The sequence below is a fragment of the Thermobia domestica genome, chromosome 13 (assembly GCF_964235325.1).
Source record: "Thermobia domestica chromosome 13, izTheDome1.hap1.1, whole genome shotgun sequence".
In the NCBI taxonomy this organism is placed as follows: domain Eukaryota; kingdom Metazoa; phylum Arthropoda; class Insecta; order Zygentoma; family Lepismatidae; genus Thermobia; species Thermobia domestica.
In genome coordinates this window covers 220,193,297-220,215,870 of record NC_137466.1, presented here as the reverse complement: position 1 = coordinate 220,215,870, position 22,574 = coordinate 220,193,297, and the positions used below count along the sequence as shown (strand labels likewise).

At 32.8% G+C, this 22,574-nt stretch overlaps 1 protein-coding gene across 1 annotated transcript in view; it reads left to right on the top strand.

The window, feature by feature from the left end:
* Window positions 1-20,188, top strand: part of LOC145669053 (juvenile hormone esterase-like) — a 38,344-nt gene extending 18,156 nt beyond the window's left edge. The window contains exons 4-10 of the mRNA XM_081737414.1: window positions 4,054-4,239; window positions 5,747-5,937; window positions 8,173-8,347; window positions 11,315-11,493; window positions 12,816-12,966; window positions 15,740-15,872; window positions 19,996-20,188. Coding sequence (XP_081593540.1) covers window positions 4,054-4,239; window positions 5,747-5,937; window positions 8,173-8,347; window positions 11,315-11,493; window positions 12,816-12,966; window positions 15,740-15,872; window positions 19,996-20,170 — 1,190 coding nt within the window. The 3' untranslated portion in view covers window positions 20,171-20,188. The remainder of the gene's footprint in view (window positions 1-4,053; window positions 4,240-5,746; window positions 5,938-8,172; window positions 8,348-11,314; window positions 11,494-12,815; window positions 12,967-15,739; window positions 15,873-19,995) is intronic.
* Window positions 20,189-22,574: the final 2,386 nt, after the last annotated feature.

Sequence of the window (22,574 nt, the reverse complement as noted above, 5' to 3'; positions counted from 1 at the left end):
CGAATGTTGCTGGTTCGTGGTAAAAAGTTTGCTGTAGTGTTTCATGAACATTAGCGAATATGGATTAGGACATGAATCTGAATCTCCTTTAGTGTGTTTTCAACGAACTGCAGCTCCTCTGCTAATGAAGTTAATATGGTGCTACTCTGAGATACTGTTTTGTTGTTTAGTGAACTATACCTAGTGATTAACCCGTGTTCTTGGATACTTACTCTAAACTTCGTACGCATATTAGTTCGCCTAACGCCAATATGACTGCTCTGTATTTATTCAAATTTTTTTCAGTTGAAGAAATAGTGACGTTACAAAGAATACGTGTATTTTTACACATCTTTAAATAAGTCGCTCAACGATAGTATCTTGTTTCGAATCATTTATCACCTGGTAATAGAAAAGAAAAAAGTAGAGGAAGAAGCCAAGGTGTGAAGAACTGGTAGTGTGTGTGCGTGCATGTGTGCAAATATAATAATAATAATAATAATAATAATAATAATAATAATAATAATAATAATAATAATAATAATAATAATAATAATAATAATAATAATAATAATAAAAGAATAATTAATTCGTGTAAGTGGCGATTTATATTCGTATGGGTGGAAAGTAAACTGCCATTGTAACCAAAACTTTTGTGTAGGTCATAACAGAGTCAAACCAGAAGTGTGTAGGTCATAAAAGCGAGATTAAATACAAATAATTAACTGTGTCAAAAAAATCAGTGTTAATCAAATGTTATTAAATGATAATGACAATATATTTATTTTCTTTCTCGTTCGAAAGGAGACGAGATTATTTTTACAACCAAACCTTTCAGAAAGATGCGAAGAAAAGATCTTGTGTAATACGTAATACGTAGAACCAAGTTCTTTGTTCAGGGTTACTCAAAGGACTAAGACGCGATGAATATTGACTCTACGAAGAATCCATAGGAATTACAAAATAGTGTTAACAGATAGAGGATGCCTCAACATTTCGCTAAAAAGAAAAGTCCTTTTGAGATACTATGTGAGTGGTGAATAGGACATTCTTCTTTGTTTATTTTGGAAATGAAATGAAATTTTAAGTTTTACGTCCCACGATTATGCCGGTTAGGCTAAAGGAGACGGTGATTATGATAAATAAATGAAATGGTGGAATGAAGGAAGTGGGAGGAAACGGAAGAACCCCCGAGGAAAACCACGAGCACGGTGTTTGTTCACGACAAAGTCCACACGGCGCGAGCTGGGATCGAACCAGGGACCCCAAGCACCGGAGGTGAACGCTCTACCACTGAGCCATCGTGCCCCCTAAATTCGTTTATTTTGGATTTAAACACTTGTGTGATCCCGAAAATGCCAAGTGTGGTGGCTTACGGTGCTTCTTACTAACTTAACGTAAGAAAAGTGTAATTCTGATATTATTAAGAGTGTTATAAAAATTGTATGTTCCAAAAGTTTGAATAAGCAATAAATCCGTCGAATATATTTTGATTTTCATCTGATAAGCCTAATTGATTAATAAACGCGAAAAAATACGACGTAAGTCCGCTTAACTTTATCTTAGAATAGCTTATCTTAGAAATAGAAAAGGTGACGTAAGTCCGCTTAACTTTATCTTATCTCTTTACTACTTAAGGTGATTGAAGGGTACGGTGTTGGGCGGAGATCAGGTGGAAATGCTGATGGTGGTGATCACGGAAGGGTTATATTCTTACCTGTAATATATAACGCCAAACAGAGACATACCTGTAATGTATGACTTCTTATATATAAAACTATCAATATACTGTGATATAAGGCGCCGCGTACGGGCCCACCTCTAATAAAATTTTGTGGGTTATTTGATCAAGTTAGGACATTTTAATAATAAAAGAAAACTAATATTAATACCAATCATATCACTAATAAAAATAAATATTTCAAAGTGAAAACATTCTAATTACATCAATTTATATCTTATACACTGATCCTATGGTTTTACGTATCTCCATTTCACTGAATTCGGAAGCAACTGACAAAAGCTGGACCAGCCAATTCAGTTTTAAAGGCCTGATTTTAAACTAAAAATTGTTATTTTCCTATCTTATAGTCTGTATGTACAGTATACCGAATTACACACTGTATTTGTATTATAGTGTATTTACTCTACTTTAATAAAAGTAGTGTACCCTATTATTCCTCAGCCGCTGGAGGTTTAGTGTTCGAAATCACGGACAATCGACAACTGTTCCATTTGGACCATTAAAACGACAAATGAATGTGATTTAGAAATCTATTGAAATAAACAAGTAACTATTTATATACACGTTCTGTACCATCCTCTTAATGTGAGTCCAAAGAACTTTGTATACTAGTATTAACTTTCTAACACAAAGAATTGTTTAATTACCTTTTTATATATGATCAATTCGTCGTGTTTTTATTCTTCAATATTGTCTCAGGTAGCGGTGGCTCAGTGGTAGAGCGTTCGCCTCGGATACGTGGGCTTCCTGGCTAGATCACAACTCGCTCCAAGTTGGCTTTGTGCTGGACAAACACCGTGTGCGCAGGTTTCCTCGGAATTCTCGCTTTCTTCATTCTACCAATTCATTTATTCTCATCACCACCGTGTCCTTTAGCCTACACGACGTAACCATGGGACATAAAATTGAAAGATTTCTTTTTTTAAATACTGTTTCATGTAAGAAGGAAAGAGGAGAGGGAAACAAGTTATTAATAGCGTATTTAAATGAAATTCGGCAGTTCATGCTGTGATGTCATCCTTCAACATATATCATAAGTAATCCCTAAGAGTTTTTCAATTTTTTACCACACTTTCACACATTGCATCTGCATCTGAAAACATACTCCAAAGGATGTAATAGAGTGTAAATGGAGATATACAGCATACAAGTGCCTCGACTCCCGGAGTGCTTTGGTGCTTGAGCACTCCTAAAATTTTTGTGGGGTACTGAAAGAAAAAAGAGGAAAAATTCTAATATTTCACCTCATTTCTTAAATAATAGTAGGAGCCGATATTATAATAAAATGGAGAGGAGAGGATATGAGGTGTGAGTAGATTTTACCAGGGATGTAAGCACATAAAATTCTGGGATTGTGGGGCTGAAAATTTTCAAAGTGACAAATTGAAAGAGCGTTTGTCCGCATATTTTCAAACAGAATTTCACTTTTCTCGTATTACAAATGATAAGTGCTCTGAATGACATGATGAGAACTTATATCGTGTATTACAATATTAGAACTTCCCTGGTTACGCCACTATACTCTTATTGAAAAATATAGTCTTTTCACTGTGGAAAGAAATAGGAAAACAAAGCAATCCATTTTTATAAAAAATACTTAAAACAGCATTTTCAAGAAGGCTAATTTTCAAAAAAAAAAAATAAATAAATAAATAAATAAATAATCCCGATGTGGGACCCATGCTAAGCCTGAGTGGTCATAACTCACGAGATCTCCGGTCGCAAACTATGAGTGCACCCCATTGATTTTTACTGAATCCTTAATGCCGTGTATCCATCTAATATTCTTATAGTTCAGCGCATATTCACTTTAAATGAGGAAGGTACTAAAGGATATACGCTTTATTTTTCAAAACATCGAGCGTATACTTTTCAAAGATTCTATCAACACATTACTGCATACTTTTGTAATATATAAACAAATAAATAAATACATAAATAAATAAATCAAGCACTGTCTCACTACTCTCATCTTTCCATTTTAAGACTATACACCAAAATGGTGACGTTTTCTTTGGCACTGTAAGGAAAAATTTTCCCTCCAGAAAATCTAATGTCAGAATTTATAATTAAATGATAACAGCAACTGAATGTAACGGGGGCCATCCTTGAAGATGCGTAGAGGGGGAGTATTTTCAACCTGAAATAGTGCACGATAGACTGTTGACATATAATAGACAAAGGCTAGAAGAAGGAAATTTGAGGTTCAATCCGTCCCTTCTTTGTATTTGTCCGTTTGAGGAACTGTCCACTATAAGACACAGAGCTAGAAAATTTGATATACATGTGGAAAATGTGATTTTCTTACAAAATGGTATTCCTTATTTCAGGTTTTCTAAGTACTGAAGATTCTGCCTGTCCAGGTAACAATGGAATGAAAGATCAAGTTGCGGCCCTGCGGTGGGTCAATGAGAACATCGCAGCTTTTGGTGGCAACCCGAACAGCATCACAATCTTCGGTCAAAGCGCGGGTGGAGCCAGCACTCACTATCACGTCATTTCTCCACTTTCTTCAGGTACAGTAACAACAGTTTACGCTTGTTTATGGCATCTATTACGTAATACGTAGTACATACAAAAAATACAATACATTCTCTCATTAACAATTTTCTTTTAAAAACCTTTAGAATTGGTGCATAAATGTAGACATGTCGAGCTCTTTCGTGGCTAAGCGGTTAGCATAAGCGCCTGTGGCATGGGAGAGCCGGTTTCGATTCCCGGCGGGAGCTCATATGGTTCGAATTCCACGTTAATCAGTAGGTCCACGTCTCATATAGCCTCGCTGCTGAATGGGATGCTAAACTAAAATCAACTCAACTCAAATGTAGACATGTCGCACTATCGCATTATGCTTGAATGAAACGAAGGCTATTTCATACAGGAACAATAACTCGAATCAAACCAGAAAACTAGCATTTTCAGGTATAAATAAAGCTCTCAAGATGTAGACAATAATTTTACTTGTTTATATACTTGTTTATAAATAGTGAAAAAAAAGTCGAAAGTGTTGGATATAGTTTGTAAGTATGTAGTTATCAATTGCTTTAATAGCGCCAGTGACGTACGTAAAAGGTTTCGTGGTTTAACCTCCCTATCTCAAACAAGATATGCAAAAATAAACCTTTACTGTACTAAGATATATACAGCATGGACCATTTACCTTGATACGACCTTGAAACTTTTAAACTAATGGATTCAAAACGCTGAAATTTCGTGTCATCCTAATGTCTACAAAGGAACATCGTTTGACATGTTCTTCAATATCACCACAATTTTAAATAATAATCTCTACGTATTTTTCTTCCTCTTGTTTGACTGACTCTGCAAATTATTATTATTTAGTTTTATTTAATTTTATTTATTTATTTATATCTTCAACAGAGTAAATAACTCCAATTAGAGAAGGCTTAGAAATAATATATCTTCTTCTTCTTTCTCACTTCAACCATAGGTTGGTGGGCACCATCTGGGCCACTAGCCTTCTTTGGCTTCAGTTTCTTAACTCCTATTCTAAATTCTTGAACACTAATGCAATTGCTAACTTGTGTGCGAGTAAACTGTTTAACTGATTAAGGGTATTATTATTATTATTATTATTATTATTATTATTATTATTATTATTATTATTATTATTATTATTATTATTATTATTATTAATTACATTTTTACTACTTAACAAACTCCAAAAACACTATATTTGACTTCAACCCTTGTTCTATATTATTTATATGTTTCTTATATGCTTTGTTCATCATTTTCTTAGATTGTTTTCTGAGTTGTCTAAACATTATTTCATCATATTCTGAATATTTAATTCTTGTTCGATGGATTTGTTTCTGTTTAATTATTGCAATTACTTCATTGTCAAACCAGCGTGGCTATTTATTTTTAGTTGAAGATATTACTTTCGGTATAATTGTTCATAACAACAGAGATCTACTTGTAATAATCGTTTATCACTGTGTGTAAGAAGATCGAAAATTTGCCAATTTTTGAACATTAAGAAAAGAAATATTTTTACAGGACTTTTTCATCGTGCAATTATTCACAGTGGTAATGCATTGGCTCCCTGGGCTACAGCGAGGAACGCACGCGAAATCGCCAAACGACAGGGGGAGCTGCTGGAATGTCCTACAGACGATTCATTTGTTCTTATCGACTGCCTCAGGACAAAGAGCGCTGCAGACATCACAGCTTCGTACAAACAACTAATGGTATTCTAATTTCCATTTTCTCCATAACAAAACTAAAGCGAGATATAGGTATAGGCAGTATTCGAACACAGGAACGTTAACTTCTGTTTTGGAAATTAGGAAGTTATTACAGTTGTTTCTCAGATGTCTTCTATTCTCAGTGTGTATAGCCTTCTAACACCATGAGAGTAGCATAGATTTAAATAGACAACATTTTGCTTGCCCCTATTGCCTGCATTACCGTGCTGTGATGTATCTTTGTTTATTTAGATCTATCTTTGGCCACTTGTTGAGGCTGTCTAAGAGATCTGTTTGGTCTCTCTACTAATCCAGTCGTTTTAGGAAAATTACTCACAAAACTTAGGATCATGCAACTCCGTACATATGTAGTTTTTATCTGCCCGAAAAACATAAAAGTCCTCAAAAGGAAAAAAATAAACACTTGTGCTTCGGCCATCTCGAAAACAAATTTTCTTAGGAAAAAATGATTCGAACATAACAATGTTAAGAGTAAAGATCGTCTGATTTTTTTCTTAGCATTTTCCTCATATAACCGTTAAGCCAGAATTTTAGATATTTTAAGTAAAGAAATTTTCTAACTCAATTTATGCAATATTATAGCCACAATAAGTATGTTTTTAGGTAGCTGAAAACTATACATGTCAGAAGGCCCATACTTTCTAAGAGTTTTGTAAGGTAATGGGGAAATTTTGACAATCATGACAAATGTCAATATACTTTATTTGGATCCAAGGATTTAATCAATAACTTATCAGACACTGTAATATGTGAAACTTCATATTACATTTTTAAAACTTGTTCGAAAAAACGCTTTGAAGATAGAGTTATAATCACAGAAGCAGTGGGAAGTAAACCATTAGTTATCGCTTTTACTGACACCGGCCTTAACATATTCCATGATGAATAGTATTTACAAAGAAATAAAAATTTGCAAAAAGAAAGACTTTGAAATGGCTGCTGAAATAATACGAGAGGACATTTGAGATGCACCATTGGATTTGGCTACTTATCCATCAATAGATGAAATGGGAGATGTAGCATAAAATCTCGTAGCACAGTCCTTGTCAGTTTTGTTGAATATTGTAATTTAATGAGGAAGAAGAAAAGGAGCTGGTAAATTTAGATCCATCATTGCCATTAGCTTTTCTGTAATGTCAGCCTGTCACCCAAGGTTTATCTTTGTCATCTCTTCAATTAGCCTTTTACGTAGTACAAGTAAAATTAACCCATAGAAAGATGTATATGTAAGATAATGCAAATTAGGAATGCTTAAACTGATTTTAAGCAACCCCTTATTTCTGAGTTTATGTCGAAGAAAAACCGCGTTTGCTAACGAACAACAAAAATATTCTCTTTAGTTATCTCGACAAGTTTTTCTAGATAAATTCCCAATAGCCTACTGAATTTATTTTCATAAATTTAGCATTTATGCCAAAAATCATGTATTTAGCAATGTTTTCATTTATTTGCACAAGACTAGGTTTAAAAGCCGTTATACGACAACTAAAGAAACTGATCTTTTTTCTTCACATTTTATCCTGTCTAGATGTAAATGTTCAGTGTGAACAAGTTTCACTGGATCAGAAATCGAACCCAAGTTTCTGTTATGCTATGTCCCTGCGCTAACTAATATACTAGCACTTCTCTCCTTGAGAAGACACAACTGTACTCTTGAGACCTATGCTTAGTCATTCAGACATGGACTATACTCTAATTGTGGATAGCATAGTATTGCTACTAATGAATACTTGTAACAATTAAATTAGACATTATATGAAAAATTGCGGAGTTTATCAATTTTCTTTATACTATACGCGATTAGCGCATTGATATGATAAATCAGAGTTCAGTTACACTTTTTCACATTGAATATTAATTAAAGTTGTTCCTATTAAGGACATAGTGTAAAGAAAATCTCTCGATTCCTCAATTTTTCATTAACAATAGCGGTCCATACACAAGAGTTAATGGGTCTGATGGCTATACACCCATCTCAAGAGTGGAATATTTTTCCTTAGTTACACAGACGAATGATAACACCGGCATTGTAAGCCGAAAGCTTTATTTCAATTTGAGGCCTTGTCGTCTCTTTTCACTCTAAATTTTCATAATAAAGTCGTCGGTTTACTAAGTAAAGGATATTTATATAGTTTACTCATTAGCTTATACATATTAGTAAAATTCTTCGCCATAAGTATTGGAAACAAATGTTATTTAAGTTTCTTATTGGTACAGAGATGGGACATTGATCCGCTGCTGTTGTACTCAGTGACTCCAGAGAGAAATGTGAACGCTGGAGAAGAAATCTTCCTGCCAGAAGAGCCATACAAAATGCTTCGAGATGGAAACTACAACAAGGTCTCAGTTATGGCTGGAATTACCTCAGAGGATGGAGCTTTCAGAGTTGCCAGTAGGTTAACGCCTCTTTTTCTTCTTTTTTTATTTGTTGTTTCAGTATAAGCAAACATTTATATTGATGTTATTTCTTCTCTCTAATGTTCATCACTGAAGTAGCATCTAACAACAAGTAACTGGGTACATACAGAACTGGGATTCAGTACATACAGAATAAGGCAACAGTGGTAGAATTGCTTTCACTTGGCTTATTAATGCTGTCATATTTAAGTGATGAAAGATCAATTTGTAAAGGGGACACAAATATTCCGACCTAATAAATAGCTTAATGGAAATAAATATCTGGAAAAATATTTAAAATAGTCATAAAGTTATAGAGAAAGGTGAACAAAAACTTAGAACAGATATTTGATTGAGCCTAGATTCTCACATCATATATTTATGGGTTCCGACCGTGTTCTTCTTTAGATTACAATCCTAAAGCCTCAGACGGAAAGTTCTAAAGAATATAAGAGATAATAATTTGAATTTGACTTACAATAATAATAATAATAATCTTTAATAATCTTAATAATAATCTTTATTTTATTTTAGTGCCGCGAACAGCTTTTGGCAAAAATACAGCACTTGGTATCAGAGTATGCGATGGAATAATAATACTACTAAAATAAATAATAAGAAAGAAAACGATAAAAAGAAGGGTACTAATATAAAACACAATGTAGATAAAAGTCAGTTAAGCAGAAATAATTCCTTGTCAACGCAGTAAAACTTATCAAGTTTTCCATCCATCTAAAACAAGAAGCTAAGAACAGCAGTCATAAAATTACATTTGGCTTAATGTTTCTAAACGTCATTGATTAAAAACTATCAGTCAGATCACATAAAACTTTCACATTGTTTGATACAATAAGTCTAAAATGAGCTTAAAGAATATGTCAATCTTTTTAAAATTTCACATTTCCAATTTAGAGGAACTAAAATCATGGTATTTCTTATTCTATGATTTGGCACTTTAAAACCTATGTTTTGTAAACAATATTCACTGATATAAATGTTATCTAGTATTTTTTGCATGCATACTCTGTCGAAATTTTTCCGTCTATTCATAAGGCTTTCTAAACCCCAATAATCAGTCCAATATTCATAACTATGTGAGTAATAGCTCATTTTCATTTTAAAACATAGAAGTCGAATAAAACATTTTTGCACAGATTCAATCTTGTTTGTCAAAGTTTTAGAAATGCTGTTCCAAATTACCGAACCAAATTCTAATTTTGGTCTTACAAGTAATTTATATAGTTGATACGTTTTATACGTTTTATCTCTTTGAAATACAGGCCACTGTTTAAAAATAAAACCTATTATCCTTCTGGCACCTTGTACAATACAATTTATATGATTAGAAAACTTTAACTGACTGTCAAATGTAATACCTAGGTCTTTAATAATGCTTACTTTCTCAATTTGTACACCATTGACCACATATTTACTGACATAATATTGAGTTTTATTGGTGTATGTCATAAATTTTGTTTTCTTATCATTAATTTTTAGAAAATTATTTCTACATCACGTGTTTACTGCATTTAAGTCTTGTTGCAGTAAATAATTATCGAACTCATTGTTGACTAATCTGAACAACTTCATATCGTCAGCATATAGGAGAATTTTAGGGTATTTTATTTTTTCTGTCAGGTCATTAATAATAATAATAATAATAATAATAATAATAATAATAATAATAATAATAATAATAATAATAATAATAATAATAATAATCTTTATTTTAGTGCCGCGAACAGCTTTTGGCAAAAATACAGCACTTGGTATCAGAGTATGCGATGGAATAATTATACTACTAAAAATAAATAATAAGAAAGAAAACAATAAAAGGTACTAATATAAAACACAATGTAGCTAAAAGTCAGTTAAGCAGAAATAACTCCTTGTCAACGCAGTAAAACTAATCAAGTTTTCCATCCATCTAAAACAAGAAGCTAAGAACAGCAGTCATAAAATTACATTTGGCTTAATGTTTCTAAACGTCATTGATTAAAAACTGTCAGTCAGATCACATAAAACTTTCACATTGTTTGATACAATAAGTCTAAAATGAGCTTAAAGAATATGTCAATCTTTTTAAAATTTCACATTTCCAATTTAGAGGAACTAAAATCATGGTATTTCTTATTCTATGATTTGGCACTTTAAAACCTATGTTTTGTAAACAATATTCACTGATATAAATGTTATCTAGTATTTTTGCATGCATACTCTGTCGAAATTTTTTTCGTCTATTCACAAGGCTTTCTAAACCCCAATAATCAGTCCAATATTCATAACTATGTGAGTAATAGCTCATTTTCATTTTAAAACATAGAAGTCGAATAAAACATTTTTGCACAGATTCAATCTTGTTTGTCAAAGTTTTAGAAATGCTGTTCCAAATTACCGAACCAAATTCTAATTTTGGTCTTACAAGTAATTTATATAGTTGATACGTTTTATACGTTTTATCTCTTTGAAATACAGGCCACTGTTTAAAAATAAAACCTATTATCCTTCTGGCACCTTGTACAATACAATTTATATGATTAGAAAACTTTAACTGACTGTCAAATGTAATACCTAGGTCTTTAATAATGCTTACTTTCTCAATTTGTACACCATTGACCTCATATTTACTGACATAATATTGACTAATAATAATAATAATAATAATAATAATAATAATAATAATAATAATAATAATAATAATAATAATAATAATAATAATAATAATAATTGCTCGAAAACGTTTCCCCTGATCTAGGCGCCTGTTCTGAAAACCAGGCGTCATAGTGATACAAATCTAATTTGACACTTAGGTCTATACGTTTGGACCCTAGATTAGCAAGAAACCAGACCCGTACTTTCAGTTGCCATAATGATTTGACACCTGAGATTTTCCGATCCCTTATAATAATAACATAAAGGTCTACTTTGTTATTTTAATTGTGAATATAAATATTTATTGCAGTCTTGTGGAGATCTCCGGAACGCCTTCAAGAACTGAACGACCAATTTGATGTGTTGGCTCCATTAACACTACGTTACGAAGAAACAGCTCTAAACGTGAAAGAGGTTACAAGAAAAGTTCGAAATTTTTATTTCGGAGATCGATCCATTGGTGTCGAGTCAGAGTCTAACCTTACAAACGTAAGTACAACATGTGACCACATTAAACATTGCATCAGGAGAAATTATAAAATGCAATTGTACTGACTTGAGGATCTGTGATATCGTTAATGTGGAAAATAAAAAAAGGGGACAGAATGTAAGTCTAAAATCATTACCAATCATCTAGAGCTCTTGTGATAAATTCAAATTTTGGTATTTAATTTGAGCAAAGCAGAAGCTTGATAGAAATAAAATTTGGTTTTTAACACTGTGACAAATAACTTGTTTACCTGAAACCTTGTAACACTCCATTGAAGGGTGATCATCAGTCCTTTCCAATCTCTTCAGTTCAAAATTTCCTTCATAATTATTCAGTGCTTGGAAAATATTACCTTGTCGAATACCTTGCGCTGGTGATATGTTCTCCATTCGCTAATAATAATAACCAGTTAACTATGACTGGTGCTTAGACAACGAGCTGGGCATACTCAGTGGTATGTTGTAAGTTCTCAAAAATTATGCAGAAAATTATTCTTCTTCAACCTAATTAATGGTATCTCTTTTATTGACGTAAAAACTAAACCAAAATTACATTTTTGATATTTTTTTTAGGACTTCCGACATGCAAGCTAACATAGCCGATAACCAACACACACTACCAAATTTCAGTCTGCTGTACTTCTTCTTCTTCTTCTCTTTACTAATCACCCAGCACTGTTTACAACTCTTATCAAACAACTCAAACACATCATAAACCGTACGGTGAGCTTATACTTCAACAATTCTTTCATTTCCACAATATCTTATAATGTATGAGATTAATTGTTAATTCTTCTGATTTTTTCATTATTGTTCCAAATAAAAGCCTAATAGGGAAGAAAAAGTGGTCGACTTCCTGAGACAACAGTTATTTCAATTATGTTGATCACGTATTTAAAACAAAATTTAGAAAGAAAGCAGGTGAATGGAGAACAATGAAATTTTTAATTGTTTCGTCAGCTGAAAATACCGCGCCACTTTCATTTGGAATCGAAGGGGCATTTTGGTGCTCGATTATTTTAGGTGATGGTTATCTGATCGCCAAAGTACAAAGATTACATATGACCTGAGATGTTATACAACACTAAAAATTATAAACATATGTTCAACTGTCTTTGAATGATGTTGTGTGAGACCCCTGCTTATTTCAACTTTATACAAATTAATTATTAAAGAAATGTTGAATATATTCTTCACAAATATTTCACGAATAGAATAGTTCTTGAAATACTAGAATTTCAGAAAGAAATAATTTCTGAGAATTGTTTATAGTTATTTCCAATGTTAACGTAAATAAAGTAAAATGCTTATTTTCTTTCTAGATGTACACAGATAGAATTTTTCTCAACGATCTTGTGGAGTCAATGAACCTTATGTCTCTACAGAACGTAGCACCTGTCTATTTGTACCAGTTCTCGTACAGAGGAAAACACTCGTTTGCTAATGTCCTTTCCAACGATGAATATGACTTCGGTAGGTATTTCAGTTTCATTCACCTTTCCATAGTCCTTGATTATAAAGTAGTTGATAGAACTGTTGTGGTAGGATTTAATGGAGGCAGGGAAGTATTATCTGATTTGTTAATAAGCAACTGATTATATGTATACTTAAAATCACTACTAGTTAGTAAGACATAATACTTCTATCAATAAGTATGATACTTTACTAAAACATATATGAATACGAAGATAAAGATGTTTCACAAATAATACAACAGGGCTAAATATAAATTATCCAAAGTTCTTCCTGTAAATAATCATGTAAGCTAAAATAGCGCTTTGCCAAGAGGTACTTTATAAAGATCTCTTGGAATAATATACATTATTAATTTGATAAAAAAACTTTGAGTTAAGTGATTATACTTTTTGCTAACTGTAAACAGCACATTTTTGAAGTGCAGTCAACAGGACGTAATTTATAGTAAAGAAGAAATAGTTCCTTTACAATTTCCTGCTTTCAATGATGTATGAGTTGTTTTTGAGTTCTAAAACGTCCTGTGATACAGACTGATATTTTTTGCTAAATATGATGTGAAATCCCAGTAGTGATCGGAATAAACGTTAATTAAATCCTGTTCATTTCGTGATTTGCTCAACATTCAGAGCATATAGCATTCATCAATGAAATTACAGGAATGATTCTACCAAAATTAATTGAAAGTGAATATACCTAACAGTAGCTTTTAAGTTTTACTATGTGCTAAATTAAATACAGAAACTTTGATATTTCGCTTTGCACTTTCGATCTAGATTAGGCCTATGTTATATCAACAAACTTCTTTGGTCTATGCGTATTAGCAGTATTTTGGATTTGGACGTATTATCACTGACTTAAGTGCTTGACAATATGTTCCATATGTGAAAATGTTGAAAAATGTCTCAACTAAAATACTATTAGATGGTAGAATCTTACGTGTAAGCCTATTTCAATTCTTATTTACGTTATGACATTATTTTGTGAGATACTGCAACTCTAAGTAAGTTAAATTTCATTATTCAGAAAGCAATATTAAGTTTACTTTTGCATGCCACAGTAGCTAAACATGACGTATCGAGAAATTTTTAAGGAGTTCAAAGTACAACTGATATCTTATATTTAAGTATTATACTTGTTAATGTTTACTCAAAATCTCCAAACATTTTTGATTAATATGACTGACATTAACAGCTGCAATATCAAATATGGAACCCAAAGGAAGTAAATATCTTTTTCTCTCTCTATTTCATTCCGTTTGTTTTTGTCTTTTTCCTTTTTGATCGTTTTTCCTTCTCCAATATTTGTAATATGTTTTACTTGTATTTTTATTGATGTATTTGCTTTATGCATTTACTGTTTAAGCATGGTGTATGACAAAAGGATGAAAAGAAAATAAATTAACAAATATTAAAATTGAAATTGAAATAAATCTTGTTATTTTGTTAAGGCAATATTTTATTGTGAATCTTTTTTTTTTTAATCTGCTAATTTTATTTACGAGAAGCATGCAAGAACAAGGGCCGATAATTTCTAACGCAGTTTATGAAGTTTATTATGAAGTTTATTATGCACAGAAGCATGCCCTAGTATTCTGTGCTTGCATGAGAGATCCGAGTGGAGTTTCATACGTGCGAGTGGCAGTAACACAAAATCCCGCCAAAGAAGAAGTGAGATTTATCATACGATTTCCGAAAGCGAAAGGACAGAATGCAGTTGGCAGCCTTCCGAAATTGTGTGCCACTTACGAGCCGACGGTAATGAGTGAAGGGAAGGTCAAGCAATAATGCAGGGAGTTCGGGAAGGGTTCATGTGTTCATGATAATGAACGTAGCAGAAAGACTAGCGTCCAGAGGGACGATTTGGTGGAACGCGTCAACGGCAAAGTGTAATCCAATTGTCGGTTCACAATAACTGAACTCGCCAAAGAGTTTCCAGGAGTGTCTGCGAAAACAAATATCAATTGTGACTGAGAAGCTGGGTTATCACAAACTATGTGCGAGGTGAGTTCCAGAAATGCGGTCAGACGCTCACAAAGGCAGCTGCAGATGATTTTTTGGTTTGCTGAAAGGTGAATGGAGATGACATATTTTTTTCACATAGTACGGGGGATGAAACCTTGATATTGTACGCTACTGGAGAGTCGAAGTAGCAGTCAATGCAATGGCGGGATTCTGGTTCTCTAAAAGCGGAGAAATTCAAATAAGCACCATCAGTTCACAAAATCATGGCAACTGTGTGCTGGAAACTAAAAGGGTCTGATTCTTGTGGAATTCTTGGAACAGAGACGAACAATTACAGTAGATATGTATTACCAAACACTGAATAGTCTGTGACGTGCCATTCAAAATCAGCGGAGAGGATTCTTCTGATTCATGACAACGTCCGCCCAAACACAGCTACTCATTTGTTAAGACAATTTAAAGATAGGAACTACTCAGTCATCCTCTTTACAACGCGAACTTTGACTTTGCGATTTCTTTCCTTTTCGTCACTTGAAAGAGTGACTTGCATCGAAACGTTCCAAAACAGTGAAATGTTTAAGACGGAACTGGCTGCATTCTGAGGCGGCAGATTTTTACACAGAGGGTATGCGGAAGATTGAGCCATGTTAGACTAACGACTGTTCCGTAGACTAACAGTCTAAATTCCAATGAGAATAGAACCCGGACCACGCTTGCTAAAAGTGAGTAGTCGAACTGATTTGACTATAAGACCTTGTATCTCATTATAAATCAGTAATTAATACGCAATGCATTTATTTTATTTATAGGTGTTTCTCACCAAGACGAGCTCCTGTATCTGTTCACCTCCTCCGCGTTTGTTCCACCCGTTGAACCTGGAACAGAAGACGATATAATGGTAGATACAATGCTCGATCTCTGGACAAGTTTTGGAAAAAACGGGTAAGTGGCATCATAGAGTGAAAGCAAGAAGAAAGGAACAATTAAGAAAAATACACAGCATTAGCTCCTTTTTTCAAATGGATTATATTCTTATTTTCTGGCTACGACTTTGACTACGATGCTCAACAAAAGAAAGGCTAGGAAACAATAAGTTTGCTTAGATATAAGTAAAAGAAAGGAAATTCTTTTTTTAAGATTAGAAGTATGAAATTTTCTTACATCTCCATCAGAGCCGGATTTAGGTTTGATGTGATCCTAATCTAGTCCTTTGTCAATGACAAATGGTCACTGTGTTACGTGTTGAATATATACTACATGGTAATTTAGCTATCAGCTTATTAGGAGGGGTCCCTACTACTCACATCATAGGAGTCTACACACTGTTGTTGTTTCTAGCTTTTATTTTACTTCTTTTTCATCTTATATTTCGAAATGTAGATCCAGTTTTTTTTGTTTTGCACTCCTTACCCCTCCCTAAAGAAAGAGGGGCTCTAAGCTATAGGTTCTTTAGCTTATAAGTACGAGTAAACTAAATCAGCAGGGCTCACATAGAGAACAGCTTTTCATATATGTTACTCTCCATTCTCTACGCAGTTAATGTTAATTATTGGGATCACAATTTCCGACTATTTCACATAAATTAAAGAATGTATTTCGTAAATATGATTTCCAATTCAAACTGCCCCAGTTAATACTGAAAAACCAGTATCAGTATGTTTGAAGGTAACAAAATGGTATGGAGGAAGGTTATCACATAGCCTGAGAATCTCAGAACAAATACAATATATAGGAATGAGGAAAAGTAATATAAAAGTAGGAAAAGAAAGAGATGCAAGAATTCGGGAACTTATCACTTAACAATAAGCTCAACAGGTACTCATTCTTGCTCCTCTATATTATTATAGACTGTTAAAAAATTAAATTAAACTTCAAATTTTCGATTGCACCTGTCAACATTGTCAGTGAAAATTCAATGTTTAATGTAATTTTTAAAACAATTTATAATAATTTGGAGGAGCAAAAGTAAATTCCTTTTCAGTTGATTAATAAGGTTATTCTTCAAGCTGTTTACATTAAAATAGATCCAGAGATATTGTGAACACACAATTCATTTCTTGAAGCATTTATTTTAAAATAAACACTGAGTTAACAAAGTAAAATATCTCTGCTAAATTTCAATCAACTGCTTGAAAAAGTGAGGATCGTTTTCCATTTTAATCAAAGAACCAACAGGAATTTGAATAGAAGTAACTTCAGAATGATGTGGAAAATATCAATGAGTTTTAAGAAAAATCATCAAAAGTCCTTCATCGTAATTAAATTCTTTAATATTACCATGATACAGGTTTTTAACCTGGCAATATTGTATTGAATTAAATAGACTGGGACGACCAATAAATATAAAGTTGTTTTCTTCAGAGGAAATAGAAGAGTATATTAAGATATTAGTGTTCTTGTTAGGATGTTAGATTGTAACTCATTTGGAAAAAGAAAAGAAAGAGTTGTCAATGAATACGTTTCCCTACAAAACTAGTTCATCTCTTCTGTCAGTTGTGAATCCAACAGAAAATATAACAAAACATACACTGTTAAAATAAAACTTCTTATCTTATTTCACTAAAATGCATACATCACAAGTACCAAATGATGACTGTATGGTTAATGTTAAATATGTTATATCAAGGAAACAGAGAAACCGAAGTGGGATCCATAGACCGAATGCATTAAATAAACATTTAGGTTTTAGGTCTTAAATAGCTTGTCGACACAGCAATATGTTAATATTAAAGTAGGGATGGGCAAAACCGTTTTTTTTTATAAAAAACGGAAACCCGAAAAACCGACATTTCGGTTTTCTCCAAAACCGGTTTGGTTTTTCACCGAAACTGGTTTCGGTTTTCTTCAAAATCGGTTCGGTTTTTACCCAAACTGGTTTCGGTGAAATCTTTTGGAAAACACATAAAACTATTTCTGTGGAAACGGATTCGGTTTCCGGAGAACAACGAAACACTATTCTGGTTAGAATTAGAACAAATTAAAAAAACTGGAACCGGTTTTGAAGAAAACCGAAACCGAATCCGGTGAAAACTGAACCGATTTGGGAGAAAACCGATAACCGGTTTCGGTGAAAACCGAACCGGTTTTGGAGAAAACCGAACAGGTTTTTGGAGAAAAACGAAACCGGTTTTTTGAAAATTTTCAAAGATCGATTTCGGTTTTTCTAAAAACCGAAAAACCGGTTTTTGTGCCCATCACTAATTAAAAGCGACTCACCGCTACATGACTGGACCTTTGTCTCTCTGTTTTTCTTTTGCTTTCCTTCTCTGCTCTTTTTGGTCAAGTAGTCCAATCCATTAGACTAACGATGCCAGTTCAGATCCTGCTCAGGGCAGAGGTCTAATGTCATTTCAACATTCATTTCATTGTATCATCATTACGTAAGATTCAAATAAATAAACAAATAAAATAGAAGAAACAAACAGATATTTAATAAAAAAAATCTACTTTCGGTTGATGAGCGGTTTGAGTGTTTTGTGCTCTAACCCATTTTCTGTTCCCAGTCTGATAAAGATTTGGCGAAAAACTTACCTTTCTCCCTCTTTTGTATTGACGTAAAGATGTTTCCAGCAATCGTTCACTGTCTTTTTTTTTTTTTTTTTTTTTTACTTTATATCCAAGTTTTGTATATTTTGGAATAAAAAAGACGACAAATGAAAGATGAAATATCCTCAGTGTGATTCAAACCTACAACAACAAATCTTAGGAGAAATGTTAACAGAATTATACTAGTTATGTTTGGAGGTTATTTACTATAACAGAACAATAACTTAAATAAATAAATTAGACGATTTCAAATTACAAACTTACTAACAAAAGTTTTATTGTTAGCTGTGTTGAAAAATCAACAATCAGCTTCAACACAAAATTCTAGACCTGGTAAATAATTGTCCTGATAAATAACCCTTTTCAGAAATGCATTAGTCACTACCTTGCTCAACCTCAGACACGTAAGAGATAAATGCCTTCATAGAAACACCATAACAAATATAAAAATTAGTTACAGGGTCACACAAAATAAGTTCAAAACCTCAGTCTATTAAACCCCCAATAGCAGTCAGCTCTTCGTTCTTATGTAAATACTTTTTCTCCTAAGTGGACTTTAATTATTCACTTTTATATCTCTAGCTATTCTCCAAATGTTAATTGAAGCGGTTAGAGGATAAAGGTGTTATGTAACAAATTCTACATTTCGGGAAATTTGGCTTTCACAATTATGTCTGTTAACATACGCCCTTCATCGTTTCCAAATCTCTTCACTCAGACGAGAACTCACTAACATATAACACGTGCATGAACTCCCAGAATTCAACGTTACGAGAAAATGTAATATAACACCTTTATCATGTAAGCGCTTCAGTTATTCACCAAATATGCATTTGTGTAATTTAAATCGTCTAATAAAGTAAATGTTATTAATATTGAAGCTAAATTAGTTTTATTATAAACTTTATAAATATTTACAATATATAACAGAAATAAATATAGTCATCTTGCCTCCAAATTATTAGCAAATTGTAAAAATATAATATATTCCTATGCTTTACATTAATATAATGGTACGAATTTAATTGATTTTGTTTCATTATCGATAATATTTTTCTTTTCTAATGTCTTGATGTAGATTCTAAGTATTAATCTTGTGAATTATTTTCATATTAATTTTGACGTTTTATTGGTAGTATGAACAAAGAACCAACAATTAAGTTTCATTTAGGAATATTTTATATACTCCTAACACCAAATGTTAATTTGTTTGTAATATGTACTCGCGAGAAACTCTTTGTATAGAATAGAGACAGACAGAGAGAGAGAGAGGGAGAGAGAAAGTGATTAATGTGCTCCTTTATTTGAGTAGGTTCGTTAATTGAATCGAAAAGATAATAACGTTCTATTAAGATAATAACGATTATTAGCATTTAAAATAATCGTTTATTTGAGTTTTTAATCAAAAGGTCTACGTTTAAACTCAAGGTAATTGAAGCGTCATAAGTGAAATACTCTGGTAATTACACCAACAAAAGAAGATATGATCATGAGTTTAATTTATTTTATTTTTGTGCAGGAGAGCGACGTCTGTAGAGTGGCCAGAGTTTACTGCAGAAGGCCGCTGTTACTTGGACATAGGAGCGGAGAAGAAGGTTCACTGCGGAGGGATCAACAACGAAAGAGTAGCATTTTGGAATTCCTTGTGTCTGAAGGAGAATGGTAACAAACGACGCTGTAGAGACGAGCTATAAAGACATCTTAAAATAAAAGCTTAAAAAGACAAACGATTCATAATAAATTTCTTTTTCTATAAAGGTCTTAATTTATTTATCCCTACATATGTTCCATGTAAGATTTAATCTAATTATGTATTTCCATAGATGAAAGAAATAATTTGAAATTTAATTAATTATAATTAGACATTAGTAGATAGAAAGCTAATTGTTACAATTTAATATAAATGCTAGAGGAAAGGAACGGTTGAAATGAAAATTAATTTCGAAATGAATCTTTTGAAATTAAAACTAAAGATGACAAGTTTCAGTATTGTGCAATGAGAATTGTTTAGAGACAGGTTAGCCTTCTTACATTTCCTCCCACTTTCCCTGGAAAGAACATACCTACAATTTCAAGAACATTAGTCAGTCTTACTCTTAGTAAAATTAATCTGTATTCATAAAACGAATGTGAGTTTGTGTGTTGTCTGTTAACGAAATAACTACTCCTCCAATTACAATGATACAGGATGTGATATTACACTTGACAAATTTCATCTTGGGATGATGTGTTAGGAAGTGGTGACATGTAGAAATAACTGAAAACATCCTATATTAGTTTACAATTCATAGTTTTCTGGGTCACTGGATGAATAACATGAAATTTCATCATTATTCTTTCACTCAAATGCGTATTCTAAGGAGGAGAGGGGTTCAAGTATTTTACATATACTTTTTCTCCGCGTACATAAAGGGACATTTCAGTCAGTGAAAATATAGGATTCACTGAATATTATTTTATTATTATTATTATTATTATTATTATTATTATTATTGTTGTTGTTGTTAATAATAATAATAATAATAATAATAATAATAATAATAATAATAATAATAATAATAATAATAATAATAATAATAATAATAATAACTAAAACTAACTGTATGGTCTATGGAACCCGGAGGTTCAATGCCGCGTTCACAAACGCTCCCCACTGACTTCGATCCTTAGCCAACTGGATCCAGTTTCTACTTTGTATTCCTATCTCTGCGAGATCCATCTTAATATTGTCCTCCCATCTGCGCCTAGGTCTTCCTAATGGTCGTTTTCCGATTGGTCTTCCAGTCAAGACTTTGAAAGCATTTCTAATTTCTTCAATTCTAGCTACATAACATGCCCACCTAAGCCTCCTAGAATTGACGACTCTAACAATGTTGGGTAAACCGTGTAAATTATGTAGTTTCTCGTTATGAAATTTCCGCCATTCCCGTTCCTCCTGGGTCCAAATATTCTTCTCAGGATCTTGTTCTCAAATACTTTCAGTCTATGTTCTTCCCTCAGAGTAAGCGATCATGTTTCGCAACCATACATAACAACAGGCATGATTATCGTTTTATATATTTTAAGCTTCAAATTCCTCAACAGAATTCGCGACGACAGGGGATTTTGAACTGAATAATAACACGAATTCCCTGCTTTTAATCGACATTTAATTTCTTCGTGAATATGATTTTCGTCTGTTAATAGTGATCCTAGATATTTAAAAGTATCCACTTTATCAAAAGTATTATTTAATATTTTAACACATCCATAATTTGCCGTATACGGTCCCGATGCACTTCCATGTATTTAGTTTTCTCTGCATTTACTTCTAAACCCATGTTCTTGCAAGCGTTTAATAAGATCTATGCATTTCTTCCTATTGTTCTCCTACCATCCCCTATTAAATTTACATCATCAGCATATGCCATAACCTGGTGAATATTCTAGGCCCTGGTTGCTATCTTTGATTTTCCTTATAGCGTATTCCAGAACAAAGTTGAATAATAATAGCAACAAGGCATCTCCTTGTTTCAGGCCATTTTTGACTTGAAAGCTCGTGAACAAAAATTTTGCTACCCGGACTTTACTTTGGGATTCATTTAAACATACGTTAACTAATCTAATTAGCTTTCTCGGTATTCTAAGTTCCGTAAGAACGTTCTATAATGTTTCTCTCCTAACCGAATCATAGGTCTTCCTAAAATCAATAAATAGTTGATGCACCGGGTATTGTATTCCCACTTTTTTTCGAGTATTTGGCGAATGGTAAATATTTGGTCGATAGTTGATCGATTTCGTCTAAATCCGCACTGATAATCTCCAATAATTTCATCTGCGTATGGGGACAATCTTGCTAATAGAATATTTGAAAGGATTTTATAGGATGTTGACAGAAGAGAAATGCCTCGATAATTATTAGTCAGTTGTGTCGCCTTTCTTGTGAATTAGAACAATGATTGACTTTTTCCACTCTTGTGGCAATTCTTCCTTGTTCCAGATAAGGAGAATGAATTTATGTATCTTGTTCCAGAATTTTTCGCCTCCAGCTAAAATTAACTCAGCCGGAATATCATCTACACCCGGAGGTTTGTGTTTCTTTAATTTCTTTATAGCGGT